General features: G+C 49.0%; 2 protein-coding genes across 3 annotated transcripts in view; one reads left to right on the top strand and one right to left on the bottom strand.

Annotated features, from left to right (window-relative positions):
- Positions 1 to 4,801: 4,801 nt before the first annotated feature.
- OTOP3 (otopetrin 3) lies at positions 4,802 to 11,571 on the top strand. The gene is made up of 6 exons (XM_074889414.1): positions 4,802 to 5,238; positions 6,332 to 6,468; positions 7,205 to 7,263; positions 7,911 to 8,029; positions 8,662 to 9,593; positions 10,336 to 11,571. The coding sequence occupies exons 1-6, from the start codon at positions 4,848 to 4,850 to the stop codon at positions 10,504 to 10,506; spliced, it is 1,809 nt and encodes a 602-aa protein (XP_074745515.1). The 5' UTR covers positions 4,802 to 4,847; the 3' UTR covers positions 10,507 to 11,571.
- Positions 11,572 to 13,329: 1,758 nt separating this feature from the next.
- Positions 13,330 to 15,611, bottom strand: part of HID1 (HID1 domain containing) — a 31,525-nt gene continuing 29,243 nt past the window's right edge. For both annotated transcript variants that reach the window (XM_074888841.1, XM_074888842.1), the window contains one exon: positions 13,330 to 15,523. In XM_074888841.1, the coding sequence (XP_074744942.1) occupies positions 15,460 to 15,523 (64 nt within the window). In that variant the 3' untranslated portion in view covers positions 13,330 to 15,459. The remainder of the gene's footprint in view (positions 15,524 to 15,611) is intronic.

Below are 15,611 nucleotides of genomic sequence, written 5' to 3'. Positions count from 1 at the left end.
CGGCAGCATCCTGCTGACTGCTCCTGCCATCACATCAATTACGGAGCAGAGATCAGATCCACATAGGGAATGGGGAAGAGGGACAACGATGTGCCTCGGGGTGACTGTTTAAATGGTAGCCACTGCAAATGAAGAGCTACAGGAAAGCCAAGAGGTGCCCTGAGGCTCTCATGTCTTGCCAGGAGCTTCCAGTCTGGCTCACTTTGGTATAAAAGCCACCTTGGTCCCCCAGGGATTGGAGCATCTGCTGTGCTGTAGAGGTTTGGTGGGAGCACTGAACCCCACCAGAAAAAATCACTCCTCAAGGGATGGCAGGGTTAAGAGCCCAGCTCTGGCCATGCTCAGGGAGCACCAGCCCTGCAGATCCAGCCCCAGGACTCGAGCCACTGCGTGAGTGCCAAAAAGGTTCCGATTCAGACCCTGGCCTGAGGCACGCGGTGCCAGAGCCAGCAAGGGAGAGCAGCAAGAAGGTGAAGAGACAAAGAGCAGGAGATCAGAAATCACCGCTCAGAAAAAAGCAGGGAAGGCCATATCCAAGGCCAGATGTGAGTCATCATCCCTCTGCTACCAGGGTTTCGCATCCCTTCCTCTGCTTCTTAATCATCTGTTATTTGAGGGTGAGTTTTGTTTTAGTAGTGGGGAAAAAAAAAAAGCCTTTTATCTGGGTGATTTGCTCTGAGGTGTGTCAGGGACGGGGGAGGAATCCAAGTTAATTATTATCAGTCAATATGGCAGCTGGAAAGTGGATGCATTGAGAAGGTCACAAGGCTGGAGATGAGGGATGGGTTTGCAGCACAAGGCAAGGTGCAGCCTGCGAGGAGCAGGGCCGGCTCCGGGGTGTGCTGGGAGCCAGGGCAGGAGGTGGTGATGGAGGAGGCACTTCCCAGGGATCAAGGCAGTGGTCCTTACCTGTAAGGAGAAACAGCGCTGGCAGGAGATCAAAGTGACCTGCACTGGGGGCAAGCAGGGAAAACACAGAGCCATGCTTCACGAGTGGAGCCAGCACATACCCATGGAGCCCATCTGCTCCCACAGGGAGGGACGGAGCTGGGGCTGTGCAGCACGGCTCACCCTCACCCACGCTGGATGAGGCTGCTCTCTACAGCCACCCTTAAAGGTGCTCACTCACCAGCCCCACGGGAGACGTCACCGGCGCGGTTATCGGCGGAGAAGAAGGAAGGGTGTGGGCCGGCTGGGGAGTCGCAAGGAGCACGGCATTCCTCAGTCGGCCTTTGGGCAAACACAGCGGCTGGGCACGAACCTCCTTCCTCCCCGCGTCCTGTTTACAGATCCGCTTGGCCCAGCCTGAGTGTTATTACTGCTAAGTGCACAGATAACGCCATTAATAAGCAGACTGCTGATAGCAGAGGGGCAAACATCGCTCCTAATGTTTAGCAGCTTTCTCTCAGCCTTTGAGTAAAGGCAGCTTCTCCAGGGCAGAGCAGAGCAGTGATTTATGTGATCGATCCAGTTAGTTCAACCCATCCTCTCCCTTCCTGCCTCTCTCCTGCATGCTTGCTTACTTAATGACTTGGTTAAACTTGTGTCAATATATTCAAGTTAAACAGCTGCTCTTCTTCAACATAAAGGCCAAATTAGGAGCATTAACCAGTCTCCCAGGGCTTTACAACTCCTCTGGGCTCAGTCTCAGCTCCAAAGCCGGAAGAGGGCAAGTCAGGCTAGGAAGGATGCCTCATCTTTGCAGCCCAGACACAGTCCCATTGGCAAAACCACTGGGGCACAGCAGGGCCTGAAATAAAATGTTGGAGTTACCTTTAAAGGAAAAACCTCTTGTTTCACCCAAACTTCTTTTCCCCAGGATATATTCAGACTCCTGGCCTCCATTTCCCAGTTCTGCAGAGCCACCCCAATTTGGGACCATGGCACTGAAAAACAGACAGGTTTGTTAATGTCTTGCATGTAAATCATTGGCTTTTTGTTGAACAAAGAGGCCACCACATAGCTCTTGGGAGATCCCAGTTCCCTACTAACCTCTAGAATGGGGTCCAGAGAAAAGCCAGGCAGCTAAAGGAGAGCCCAATTGTACTCAGGGGATCCCAGAGCATCAAAGCAAGGAGCAAGGACATGATCGTCCAAGCAGGCTGGAGATGCTGATGCTTCAGGGGAAAGCAGAACAAATCGAGCCATGGATATTCATAAAAACCTGCCCAGATCAGAGCGTCCAGGCTCCACCGCAGCAGTTCAACGGTTTGGTCAGACATTAAACATGACCATTTTGCTGGCAGACATTAAATGCAACAGCTACACCAGTGCACACTGGGTGTTCTTGCCCAGGAGCAATGGGCCCCTTTCACTCTTGTTTTCCATCCCTTTCATCACATCCCCAAGCATGATAACGTGTGCTCCCCCACCCACTCCTACCCCTAATCAGCTTCTTGGGAAGTGTTTCATGGCTCTGTACGCCCAGCTCATATGTTTGCCAGCTGCAAGAACCCCAGGGCTTGGGGGTTCATCCTGGGACACACAAACAACTTCTCTCCTTCCATGGAGAGGCGCTTCCTCTCCTGATGGACCCTCTAGGCTCCCCGACTCAGTCAGGAATGCCAAATTCCCATTGCCAGCCACAAAACCAGGGGGATCAGCTCACCACAGAGTCCCAAGACGGAAATCAGTTTGCCCTGCAACAGGAGAGGGAACAAGGACAGCACAGCTTGGACCTGAAGCATCTCCAACCCCGCATGGCTGAGCCTGTGGGGTTTGCACATGAGGGTCTGGCTCTGAGGTCAGCATTGATAGGTCATAGATATCACCCCCAAAAGAAGCAACCCTTCTGCCAGAAGTCTATTAAATTGGCATCGTCCCTGCACTTAGGCTGGACTCTGAGGTTTGCCTTTTGGGTCAGTCTGGGTACCTGTGCTCTGGATAAAGGCACAAAGTAATGGTATACTTGAGAAAAAAAAATCTTAAGATCTACCTAAAAACAAGGGAGTGGGGAACTCAAGTGGATTTTAGCCAAAGCAGTGTGGCTAAGCACTCCCAGCACAAGCCTGTGCCAGGAGATTAGCTCTATACTTGCCCGAGCCATGGCACAAATTAGTCACCGCAGCTTGTGGTTTTACCAGTTGGCACATCCTGTGCCGAGGCCGTTGACATGGGGCAACCCAGCAGGTGTATAAAGGAGCTGATCCCCATTGGCTACCCATGGCAGAGTCGAGAGCTTCTCACTGAGTAATTAATATAATGACAATAATAGGCCCAAAGTAAACAAGGTGGAAAAAAAAAAAATCAATGGGCTGGGAGCAGAGGCCGCAGTCAGCGGGGAGCAGTCCTGACGGCTTCTGCCTGCAACTTGGTCCATCGGAAAGACTCACATGCATCCTGGTGGCACTCCAGCGAGTGGTTTTAACATCGGCTGTAACCGAGGCTGTGCCGGCAGCTGCTCCCACTTGGCAGGCAGCGGGAGGCTGCACAGAGGTAAGGGCTGGGGCTCGGCTGCTCTCAGCAGCACCCACCGACTGGGTCAAGGGGTTGGGTCCACGGCAGCAGCTACTGTGTGCAGCCTTGTCTGGGCACTGGGGTACCTCCTGATGCAGCCTGGATGGGTTTTCATCTGATCCTTCTGATTTTATGGCCTCTCCTCTCCCGCCCCTGACCCCAAAGCAGAGGAGTTATGGCCCTAGGAGACAGAAGGGCATTTGCTCCTGCACTACTAAGTTAGGAGCATTTTGGTGCCAAATGGGGAAGAGTTTAGGATCAATCTCCACTAACAGAAGTGCACGGAATCCCCAGAGACCAAAGAGACAGAGCACCTCAGTGCACATGCAGAGGAAGAGGGAAGCACTGAAACTTCAACCCCTTCTCAGACAACTTCTCTCCTAAAGCCTCAAGACAACTACATATGATTCTCCCTATCCTCAAACACATCTCAGGGGTCTGCTTTCACTCCAGCCACCTCCCACTGCAGCCAGAGCCACTCCCTGGAGTGAAAGCACCTTTCCATATACTGAATCTATAGAGGCTGATCTTGCCCGATTGCTGTACACAAGCAAGGATGTTTCTCTCTTATGGGCAATACGGTCCTACCGAGAATTTTTCAGAAGCTGAATAGAAAAGCTCTCAGGCACTGGATGTCTATCTGGGCCAATCCCTCAAACTTCTCTGTGTCAGCGTGCTCACAGTTCTGTGTTTTTTCCTCTGTGCTACAAGTAGAAAAAGAAAGAAAACCAGGTATTAACTTTGTCTCGATCTCAGCCTGCCTGGGTAGGAGGTTGAATCTTTTCCCAGTAGCTTAGATCAAAACTTACAGACCCTCATTTTATTCTCTCCAGCTCTCTTACAATTTCCACAACCATACGAGGCGTGTGGTCACAGCCCAAAAATACAAGGAAAAGGTTGGACCCATCAACCAATATCAAACAGCTCTGAATTTTAGAGCAGGTCTGAGCTTGCTCTGTATTTCCACCTAATCCTTACTTCAAGAAAAGGAAAGGAGGAAACCTGAACCCAGGGCTGTACACAGAGGTGTGAAAGGTGAAAATAGGAACTGTTTGGGCACCTCTGGTCCCAAGGGCTCCAAGTACTGGTGGGGCAGGACAGACACATCAAATACCCATTTCAATGCAGGTATCTCTGGACAGTTTTTGGCACAAGGGCCTTTTCCCAGTGCCCTGCAATGATTTTGTCCACCAGGAAATTTTTAATGCCTCATTTGGGCTAAACACCCATCTTTTTTCCCCCTCATCCAGCTTCTGGAGAGGGAAGGGACAAGTGGCTTTTACAGCAGACCACACCACACCACCTCTCATCTCAGCATGTCCCCCACCATCTTTCTCACTTTAAACCTTCCCTTTGTTCAACACAGCAGGTGATCCCCAGGCAGATGAGCCATGTCGGGCAACAAAGTCTCACGGCAAAAGTCCTGCCATCACTGCAAGAGCAGGTCCACATCAACCCCACCAGACACCTCCACAATCCACTACGAGAACTTCTGGCTGTACCGTCACTGCTCTTCAGTGCAGCAGAGTGACAGGCAAGCTCAGAAAGCTGGGCAGCTCTTCTCAGGGCTGCTGGCCATGAACGTGGTGTTTCTGGGCAGTGCCTTCATCAGCAGTATGATTTTCAACCACGTGGCCATCACACTGGCAGATGTCTGGATCCTGCTCTCCATCCTCAAGGTCTTGTGCCTGTGCTGGATTATCTACTACCTGCTGGGCACCAGCCGGCAGCCGCACGCAGTGCTGCACCGCGATTCCCACGCTGGGCCCATCTGGATCAGGGGTAAGTTCTGCTTTTATTTATCATCTCATGCTTTTCCCCTTCTTCGCAGTGCTTGGAAGATAAAGAAATTCTTCCCCTACTACTAAAAGAGCTAGAAGCCACAGAAGATGTAGTCAGGGCACTGGGAATCTCAGCTTGTGGTGCAAGGCTGGGGGAAGACATGGGCATAGTGGAGGCCACAGAGGAACCAGAGCAGCCAGGAAAGTCTTGAACTTGGCTTCCCTTCAGCCTCCAGTCCAACTTTGCTGTGTGGCCCCTTCCCAAAGCACAACCCAGGCATCTCCCACCTGCAGCCCAGCAACTGAGCATGGTGGGAGAGATGAAGGTTTTAGGCATAACCACTTTGCAAAGTGAGAGGAGAACCACTAGGTTTACCCTCCAAGTGTGTCAATGGCCCCATGCCACCTGCACCCTTGTTTAACATCACAGCAGTCCTGTTTCCAGGGAGATTTCTGGCCTGAGTCACTTCCCAGTGACACCCAGGCTGTCCTGGGAGATTTCCCATCAGTAGTTGCCCCACTTTGTGAAATGACACTTCTCCAAGCAGCCCTGCCTCTGGTCTATTATGGAATTTCTAATTAGCGCAGTCTTGTCAACTAAGCACACAGAATTAAAGGAAAGAAAGCTACAAGGTACCTGAGTATCTAAAGCTGCAGAGAGGCTTTCATCCAAGGCACAAGGGAGAATCAATTAAAGGGTCCGAACTTCTGCAGACTGGTGCTGTCAAAAGCCTCAGCAGAGCTGTGTTCATCTCGGGTTTTCTCCACAAGGCAGAAACCATCACCTGCTGTTAGCTTACCTCTGTCACTGTAGATTGCACAGAAAAGGTGAAAAACCCTGTTCCCACCTTGTATACAAGCACAAGAAAATGCCTTGCATTGTCTCAGCACCTTAAACCAGCTAAAGCACACAACCAGGTTCAGGAATGAGGCTCCCCTTTGACCCTTTCTCTCAAAATCATGAGACTTCCAGATGGGAAGGCCTCCAGCTCCACCCAAATCCAAGAGGCATGAGGGCTCCAGTCCCCAGGTGGGCTCAGATGCTCCACAGACACATCTCTGTTTATTTACTGGTGCTTTTGCTGTTTGTCCAGGGTCAGTGCTGCTGTTCGGCAGTTTCAGCATTCTCCTGAACGTGTTTCAGATCGGCTACAGCGCGATTCTCATCCAGTGCAAATCCAGGGTGGAAATTGTGTTCCCCAGCATTGAAATCCTTTTTATTTGCACCCAGGTACTGCACGTTACCCTTCTGGAAGCTTGTTTATTCTTTTTGTCCCATTCCTGGGAGCCCAAGGGGTGGGAGGAAGTGGGGAGACTTGGGAAAGTGGGTGCATGTGAGGCATTCTCATGAGCATTAAAGCCATTAAAGTATCACACGCCATTTCAAATACCACCCACACTCCTCATGTGCCAGACTGAGAGAGAAAGTAGTAAGATTTAGAAAGAAATCACTCTAGCAATACCTGACATGCTGCAGGATCCAGAGGAGTTTGTTTTGAAGCATCAAAGCAGAGAGAGAGGAAAGGAAATGTCAGATTTTGACAGATATGTCTTTGCACCAGTCTGAGACCCAGCCTCTCGCTGTTTACTAATGCATCCCCCAAACAAAGCCTTTGTGCACAAAAATATCTCACACCGTTTGCAACTTGTTACTCTGATACCAATCATCTCTTTCCAGGCCCAAAGCCATATTTGAAAAGTAAAGTAGTTCCCATCTCAGCAGCAAATACCCACATATACAGGACAGGGAAAGCAGATCACCTGGACCTGCGTTAGGTGCAGGCACCTAAGGATGCCAGCACATGCCTCAACACAAGATGCAGGTGCACACATGCCCCGGCAGCACTTGCACAGAGGCAGGTTTGCTCCCACTCGGACATGTGCCTTCTTGCTTGCCTGTCCCTTGCCACCACGTGTGCGGCAGGCTGCCAGCTTCACTCTGCTCACATATTATTATCGATTTGCAGGCTTTTTTTCTGTGGCATCACTCTAAGGACTGCATTCAAGTCCAGCACAACTTCACCAGGTACAAAGAGGGGGAAAAAACTGCCTTCTACTCCTCTAAGGAAACTCTTCCTTTCTGTCTGCTTATGCTTATTCCTGCTAGAACTGTCTTCATCTGATCTTACACAGACTCTCTATACTCTGCATCACACAAGAACCAAGCTATGACTTGACCAGACCCATCCTCTCTCCACTGACCTGGGCTTGCCAGCTCTGTTCGGTTTTCTCTTGTGCCTTGGAGCACTGCAAAGCTTGTTGCTTCCTCCTAAACCCAAATACCTTCCTGCTGCACGGCTCAGGGACCAGTTCATCGACTGGAGGATGAGGTGGGGTGGCCTCCCCATTCCTATCACTGGGAGATGTCTCAGCTTTCCCTCCCTCAACTGCACCCGGACCTAGGCCAGTTTCACCAGCACTGCCTGCTCTGCTCCTTTGCAAATAGCCCAATAGGAAGGTACTCAGCCCTATTTGTGTGTGCAAAGCCACACACCGACCACCGACACCCGTGTGCAGAACAGGCACAAAGGCACTGTGTGTGCACGCGTCTGTGCACGCATCTGTGCGCGGGGAAGCAAGAAGAAAAGGCAGCACCACATGGCAGGTGGACACACAGGTCATAAACAATCTCCACAGGCAACATACTGTAGAAGTGCCTTTCTCTTCTCCCAGGTGTGGGCTGATGCTGACCATAGCCACTAACCTCCTCCTCTGGCTCTTGGCTGTGACCAACGACACCATTCACATGGAGATTGAGTCCCAGCTGCGTGAGGTGGAGCAGCGATTTGCAGGCAAGGCTCTTTTTTTCACGTCCCTCTGTGTTAGGCTGACATAGATGACTTCTAGGGAGACAACAGTTCTTGATCTCAGTGATTCAGATATCACAAGCAGTTCCCCCAAATGCTGCAACTTCCCTGTTACTGCAGGTTGTCTCGAGGAGATAGGCTGCAAGGGGAGAACATCTTCACCTGGAGTCAAGGATCTGTTATAAAACCCTGAAACTGAGGGCTAGGAAAGGAAAAACCCACCATAAATTAGCATTTTTGCTCACATTTACCTGCAAGCAAAAGATTGCCAGACCAGAAAAGACTCAACATAATTGCTGTGGTTTTCTTTTTGAGGATACAGGGGAAAAGGGGAAACTAATATTCCAAGAGTAGAGATAGAGGAGGCTTCACTGTGAAGGAAGGGGTGTCTCTCTCATCCAGCACCTATGGTATGGTATTTAGGAAGAGGCATTTGCTAAACCCTGTTGTTCTGAATCCTGCAGCCTTGTGGGCTGAGTGGTAATCACTTAACTTCCTACTGATGGCTGTTTCTGAGATAGAGACAGATGTTGTGCCTGCGCTCAAACTCCCAAAGATAGCCATGAAATCCAGGCCACCTCCCTCTTAATTGTTGCTTTCCTCTTCTCATGCTCCAGGCAACGAGACTGCCTCATGCACATGCCCAAACACAACCATGTGCAAAATCTTTCAGAAGGGCTACATCCTGCTCTACCCCTTCAACACCGAGTACTGCCTCGTCTGCTGCTCCGTGCTGTACGTCATGTGGAAGAACGTGGGGAGACGCATCAGCCACCACCATGTCCCTCACATCAAGCCCAAGTTCAAGCTCCAAGGGGTGGTCTTTGGGCCACTGCTGGGCGCCGCTGCTGTAATCATCGGGATCTGTATCTTCATGATGTACCAGATCCAGGCCACCGGCTCAGCCCCCAACCGCCAGGTCTTCGTGATGTATTATTCCTACTACATTGTGCTCCTGCCCCTGATGAGTGTGGGCGCAGTGATTGGGACAATCATCCACGCCTTGGAAAAAAGGGAGCTGGACACGCTGAAGAACCCAACCCGCAGCCTGGATGTGATCCTGTTGATGGGGGCAGCCCTCGGCCAGATCGGCATGTGCTACTTCTCCATTGTTGCCCTTGTGGCCACTGACCCCAGGGACCTGTTGAACAGTCTCATCCTGTCCTATTCTGTCCTTCTCATCTTTCAGAACATCACCCAAAATGTCTTCATCATCGATGGGCTTCACCGGCAGCCCTCTGTAGCAGCAGCTGAGGCCATACACACAGGACACATTGGGCAGCATGCAGCGGCTTCAGAGCTACCTAGTGAAGAGGAAACCACGACAAGCAGCGAACAGGAGCACACGCAGATGTCTCCTGGCAAAGAGGAAGAAATGAAAGAAGAGCAGAATCACGAAGCCCATAGCCAGAGACGAGTGAGCATGCTGGAGCTGGGACAGGAGATCCGGAAAGCTTCTCTGTCCTATATCCACAGCTACTCTCACCTGAGTTGGAAGAGAAAAGCATTAAGGGAGATCTCGTTCTTCTTGGTTTTGTGCAACATCATAGTAAGTATTGCTCTCTCTGCCACGTCACAGCTTTGCTGAGCCATGATGACCTGTGATACAGATGTGCTCTCCTTGTCTTTCTCATGGACTGCTATTCCAGACAAGAAACCTTTGCCCACAAAGTTTCAACCTACTGGTGAGGCAAGTCAAGACTGGTTTTGCTGCTAATCCCCCACTCACAATTATAAGGTCTCTCTTTTAACCTAAAAGTCAAATATGGCTAGGTTTCCTGGGTGCAGGAAGGAGACAGCTAATAAAACTTATGTACCAAAATTTTAGCCTCTGAAAAAGTTAGCAAACTCATTAAGGGTGTTTCATGAGATAGGTGGAGAAACACGAGGCACGAGCAGTGAATCTTTGTTAAGCATGAGTCTCCAGAATTGAAATTCACCCAATAAAGTACACTGTGCTCTGGGATCTTGAATTAACAAGGATCTTCACTGAAGCCGTAATCCAGTGAAAACAAATTGGCCAAGGAAACAGTGAGATTCTGTAAAAAGAGGAAGCTGGCTGAGGCAGAATGAAGCTATCATTAGGTTTCCAGGAATTTGACAGAATTTGACTTATACCAAAGAGTCAACAGCATAACTAGGGGATTCTCCTTCTCTTCCCTGGCAGGGACACTCCTCTGAAACTCTTGAAATATTCCTACAACAAATTAGGCCAGTGCTGAGATTAGAGTTCAGGTAGGAGATGGTTTGTCATCCTCTGACTTCTGCTCTTTTTTCCTTACTCTCTTTAGCTGTGGGTCATGCCCACATTTGGGGCTCACCCTGCCTTCGAGAATGGACTGGAAAAGTCATTTTACGGCTACTCCACCTGGTTTGTGATTGTGAATTTTGGCCTCCCACTGGGTGTGTTCTACAGAATGCACTCCGTCGGGGGACTCCTGGAGGTCTACATCACAGCCTGAACCAAGCTGACTCCCCACCCGGAGGCTCGGGTGAAATAATGATGCTGAACAAAGACTCAGTAAGCAGCAGATATGTATATGGAATTTTCCCCTTCAGCTTCTACTTTGACTTCTCCTTGCCCAACATCTCCGTGAGTTTCAGAAGAAAAGGAAGTTGGTTTATGGGCTTTGAGTCTATGGTGAAAAAATGATAATATAAACAAACTGTCTTACTGCTCTAAGGAAGTGTGCATGCTGGTACTTTTCAGTAGTCTGACAACGGATGCTCTATGGTAGCTACTGGGACTTTACCAGCTCCTATTGAAATCTTCCAGATAAAAGAATGCAAGAGCAGCCTTCAACAAAAGCAACAAAGATTGACCTACACTCCACAGAACTTCAAAAATCCACAGTCAAGGACCACCAGCCCCACCACTGCTCAGCAACCCACCATCCTGCAGTACAGAAGAGACGTATCAGTACCAGCCACACCAGAAGCACATACAGCCACACTCATTCAGAAGTGAACCAAACCTACACTTTTTATGTGCAGTTTTCAAAAGATGCTGGTAGCTGCTTTAACAGTCAGAACAGGGACTACTTCTGTTTGTTCCTGGTGCTGACATTTGGCACATCAACTTGTGCGAGTCTCGTAGGACCCAGCCCCACTGCTCCTGCAGCTCTCGGTACCGAAGAGCAGGACAGGCCTTCAGACCGGTTCAGTGCATCTCTTCCCATTCTCCAAAACAGAAGCTATAACGTTACCTTGCCTTTCTGAGAATAAACACTGTTTCTCCTTACAGGCACTCACAGAGCCTCAAGCACTAGAGAAGTACTGTGGCTGGTCCTTGACACCACTCCCACCTGGTATCACCAGTGTGTGCTAGCAAAGGGCCCACCCTTGCACACAGAGCTAGTTCAAGAATGAGCTATTGCCCGATCTACTGTGAATCCCTCCCTGCCCCAACACTTTGCTCCACAAAACATTTTGCAAGGTGCACTGTGTGTAAGGGAACATGGCTGCACAGCATGGTGTGTGATCAAAGACCCGTTAGTACTTGTTCCATAGGAGATGCTGGCTTTGAAAGCACACAGGAGAGCAAGGGGGCTTGCGACTGTGGGTCCCAAACACAGAGCCTGATGAATGGAAATAAAGAGATTCAGTTGTCATGTGTATCCTGTGAAATCTCTGGGTCTGCTCTGCACTCAAAAGACCAGACTCAAAGTCAATTGACATTGACTTACACCACTCTTGGTTCAGAAGTTGTATGAGATTTAAGGGCAGGCCTTGTTCTACAAATCAATCAAAATCTTTCATGACTCTTAAACAAGGCAAAATAGCACAGTACAAAAGGCATCTACATTATTGCTTCTGTTCCTCTATAAATCAATCCCAGAAGCAGTGTGGGTTTAGAATCAGAGCCTATTTATGAGGGGCATTTCCAATCCCCTAGAAAAGCAAACTCTCCCAAGACAGCAACAATGATGAGAGCTAGAAACTCCTAAGCACACATGTCCCACTCCCCTTAGGATTCAGCATTCAGGCAATGATAGCACCTTTCTGTGAAACTGTAAGTGAGAATGATTGCATGAGCATGAACTTTGCCCAATAAGTGTTTTTACTTAGGCCTATGTCAACAGAAATATGTCATGAGAAATAACAGCTGGATAAATTAGGCTCCAATAAAGTTAATTATTATTCTCATGTCACAGTTTGTACCAAGGGATCTACAGGAGATACATGTGAAGGTCTGGCCCTTTCAAATGAACGTGATCTCAAACCCTCTTCCTAGTTATTGACAGCTTGGAGACAAGAAATGATGTACTTCATGGGCAAACCCATGACCTGGATTTTATCTGCAGTGTAATAGATAAAACACTGTTTAAGTTACTGAGCCTTCGCTGAGCAGGTAACTTTGGATGTCTCCCACTGAGGTATAAATGCTGGGTCCCGTAGGTACCGTGTACAAGTATGGACTGAAAGAGAAGTCAGTTTGTGACTGCGTGCTGGTAAACAGATGGACTGCCTGAATACATGATTAGCACAAACAGGGATGAAGCCCATCAGCTCTAACTCTTACTCACAGCCACTATAGATCAGGGAAGTGATCAAGGCCCTCTACATCCTTTCCTGTCAACACCCAATTCTAACAATGCAGGTGAAGGTAAGAACTCCCATGACAGTCAACAGTAGAAGCACTCTTCCAGACCAAAGAGAAATGCAGGGTCCAAGGTTTCAGCCTTTTCACTTAGGAGGGTTCTATCTCAGGACTGATTTGTGTCTACTACCTCCAGGAGGGGTAAAACCATGAACAAACGATTTGCATGCAGTTAAAACTGCCTTTGGCTCTTCACAAGACTGACAGCAGGGTCGGGCACAGTAATCCGAAAGCCTCGTGAGAAGTGAGCTACTGTGACTCCTGAATCCGACACAGCCGTGACACGCAGTGGCCCACCTGCTCCTTTGTCATCTGTCACCTGTGAATGACATCCAGAGCTCTCCCAGGGCCCTCCCAGGGCCACGGTGCCTGGTTTATGGGTGCAACTGCACAAAGGTTTTAGTACATGGTTCACAAAGTCGGGAGACTCGATCCTGTTTGATCCAGTTCTTTTTCTGCACCTTTTAAGGCCGTTACCTTTGATGATGTCTCATGCCATAAATACAGAAATGGCCAAAACCACGCAGTTCAGCCTCATTTTCCAGAGTCCAATCTTCATTTCTGATTACAAAAAAAATCCACACACCACAGAGGAAGCCAGCACATGGTGTGTGTAGCAAAAATCATTCCAGCATAAGACAAACAAGATTACAAACCTTTCTGGGAAAAAAAATAAGCAACCAACAGCATGTTTCAGATAATCTTTATCTTTCTCTCTGTAAGTAAGCAAATAGTTTACAGTGCAAGTTGATTTCCACAGGACAAGGATCAGACTCCAAACACCAAGAAACAAACAAGAAGGTTTCCAGAGAAACTCACAAAGAAACAAAGCAGAAAAGAGAGGATGGAAGAGATCATGAGAACCAGCAGATCCATGGGAGGGAAGAGGCAAGCACATGGGACACAGGATGCCCCATTCCAGCTGTGAGCTGCAAGTGCCATACAATCAGAGGCTGGCCCCACCAAATCACATTCTGATATACAAGAGAGATTCCAAGTAAAACAGAGACCTCACCCTGTTTACATCTGAACAGAGATGGGGTCAGGATGGGAGTAGTGTTAGATAGCAAAGTGGGTTGGAGATGGGAGGCAGGTGGGGGTATAACCTCTATTTCACATATTTCTTATCCTTCAGAAAACCATTCAGGTTTTATTTCAGCTTTCTACTGGCCTGGGACTCCAGTCCACTTTCAGTGTCCCAAGAAGGAAACCACCTGACTACAAGTCAGCAGGAGCCAGCAGTACACTAGAGCAGCACTCTCTCTAGGAGAGCATGGGCATGTTGCTATCGCTCTAGCTTCAAAACTTAGGCAAGGGTTACAAGACACAGAAGTGTGCGCTATACCTGTCCCCTTACTTTAAGGTGTGAGACCAGTTTCCATGGAGTGACCCACTGGTTCTAGGCTGTGGCAAACAGCACATGGCCAGTGACCCTCCCAAGAGCCTGAATACCAGAGCACCAAGGACTAAGCTTTGGTGGAGAGGGAAGGGTCTCCGTTCATGACAGGACCCCTCACATTTCATTGTCTAAAGACCACACGGGTCTAAAACAACAGCCCCTCCCAGAAGAACACAAAATTTGACTCAAACCCCAGGATGTCTCCACCTACCAATGTGCAACCCCATGCTGCTGAACCAAGACAGCAACAGCAGGTCTCCCACAAATTCTAATTCTGGCTTCCCAGACCTCGCATGCTTGGGACCCAATACATTCAAGATCTGTTAACTTGGTCACTAGCAAAATGCCCTGAAGAATTGAACTTTGCCTCAGCACTCTCCACTCCCTACTGACATGGAGATGCTTTTCCTCCTACAACTTCCAAATTCCTCCTACAACTTCCCTGAGTGCCTCCCTCAACCCCCTGCCTTAGACAGTAGTGTGCAAAAGACCCTTCCACTCCCTGCATTGCATCAGCCTGCCAGGCAAAGATGGAAGGATATGGTTCCTTTCAAACCCAGGTGACACTGTCCTTTCAGTCAACGGGAGAAGACTAGAAGAGTTGAACAGTCACATCTCTTCTCCTTGCTCTCACTGAGCCAGTCCCTCCCTCCCTGTGTGCTCAGATGGATTAAGCAAGGCTTGCCAAAGCGACAGACACTCCACTGCAACAGCCCACCATGAAGGACAGGCTGCTGGGCCTGGAAGCCAAGGAAAACTCACAACACACCAAAGCACTGGCTACTACAAAACTTCTTAAGCAGCTTTCCAGGAAAGGAGTAGAGAGATTCAGAACTGAGACAAAAAGTTTTCCTTCAGCAACTTCTCCTTTCATTCGGATGGGAAAGACTTCCCTACCAGTATGCAACTGAGACACCAGGGAGACACCTGCAGCCAGAAGGGATGCCCCAGAAACTTTATGGAGCCACAGGAAAGTAACTGCAGCTTCCAAACCCCATCTCCTGCAGGAATAGCAGCTTCTCCCTTGCACCCAATTTACAGCTAGTCCTTTTCAATTAAATGCTGACTCTGACTAGGGCAAGGACAGGGTCAGATTGGTTTCCAAACCACATCCAGGAGCTAAAGAGTAAGAGAAGAGCTAAGAATGGTCTGATTTCTAGTGCAACCACAACAATGGACAATCCCTTCGACATCTTTCACTCAAGGTTCATGGTGAAGGGCGAGGGAAGAGAAGTGAGCTGGGGGGAAGGATGTCCAAGCAGGTCCCAGTTAAAGCTTTAAATGACAGGGAGGTAAATGAAGTGATTGTCCTTTTGGTCTCTCAGCTGGATGTGAAATGCAGGAATAGCTGTGATGAAGCAGCACACAGCAGTCCTTAGATCCAGTGTATTTCCCTTAGCAGAGGTAAGTGCTCTCTTAGACCCGTTGAATTTCAAACAGCTTCACATCTGTGTCATACCAGATAGGGGGATCCACATTCCTGAGAGAGAAAGACAAGAGCCACTTTACTCTCTGTAGCCAGGTACATGGAATTCAAACCTCACAGCCGAGATTACAGGAGCTGGCTA

This window comes from Strix uralensis, chromosome 19 (assembly GCF_047716275.1).
Source record: "Strix uralensis isolate ZFMK-TIS-50842 chromosome 19, bStrUra1, whole genome shotgun sequence".
Lineage (NCBI taxonomy): Eukaryota > Metazoa > Chordata > Aves > Strigiformes > Strigidae > Strix > Strix uralensis.
Note: the sequence above shows the minus strand (reverse complement) of the source record. Positions and strands in the feature narration are given on the sequence as shown.

What these genes read in the sequence shown, in the direction of transcription:
- OTOP3 (XM_074889414.1), top strand. Translation starts at nt 4,848, where the DNA reads ATGTCGGGCAACAAAGTCTCACGGCAAAAGTCCTGCCATCACTGCAAG. An exon ending in TGGGCCCATCTGGATCAGGG is followed by an intron (nt 5,239 to 6,331) that starts GTAAGTTCTGCT and finishes CTGTTTGTCCAG; the next exon opens with GGTCAGTGCTGCTGTTCGGC. An exon ending in GTCCAGCACAACTTCACCAG is followed by an intron (nt 7,264 to 7,910) that starts GTACAAAGAGGG and finishes CTCTTCTCCCAG; the next exon opens with GTGTGGGCTGATGCTGACCA.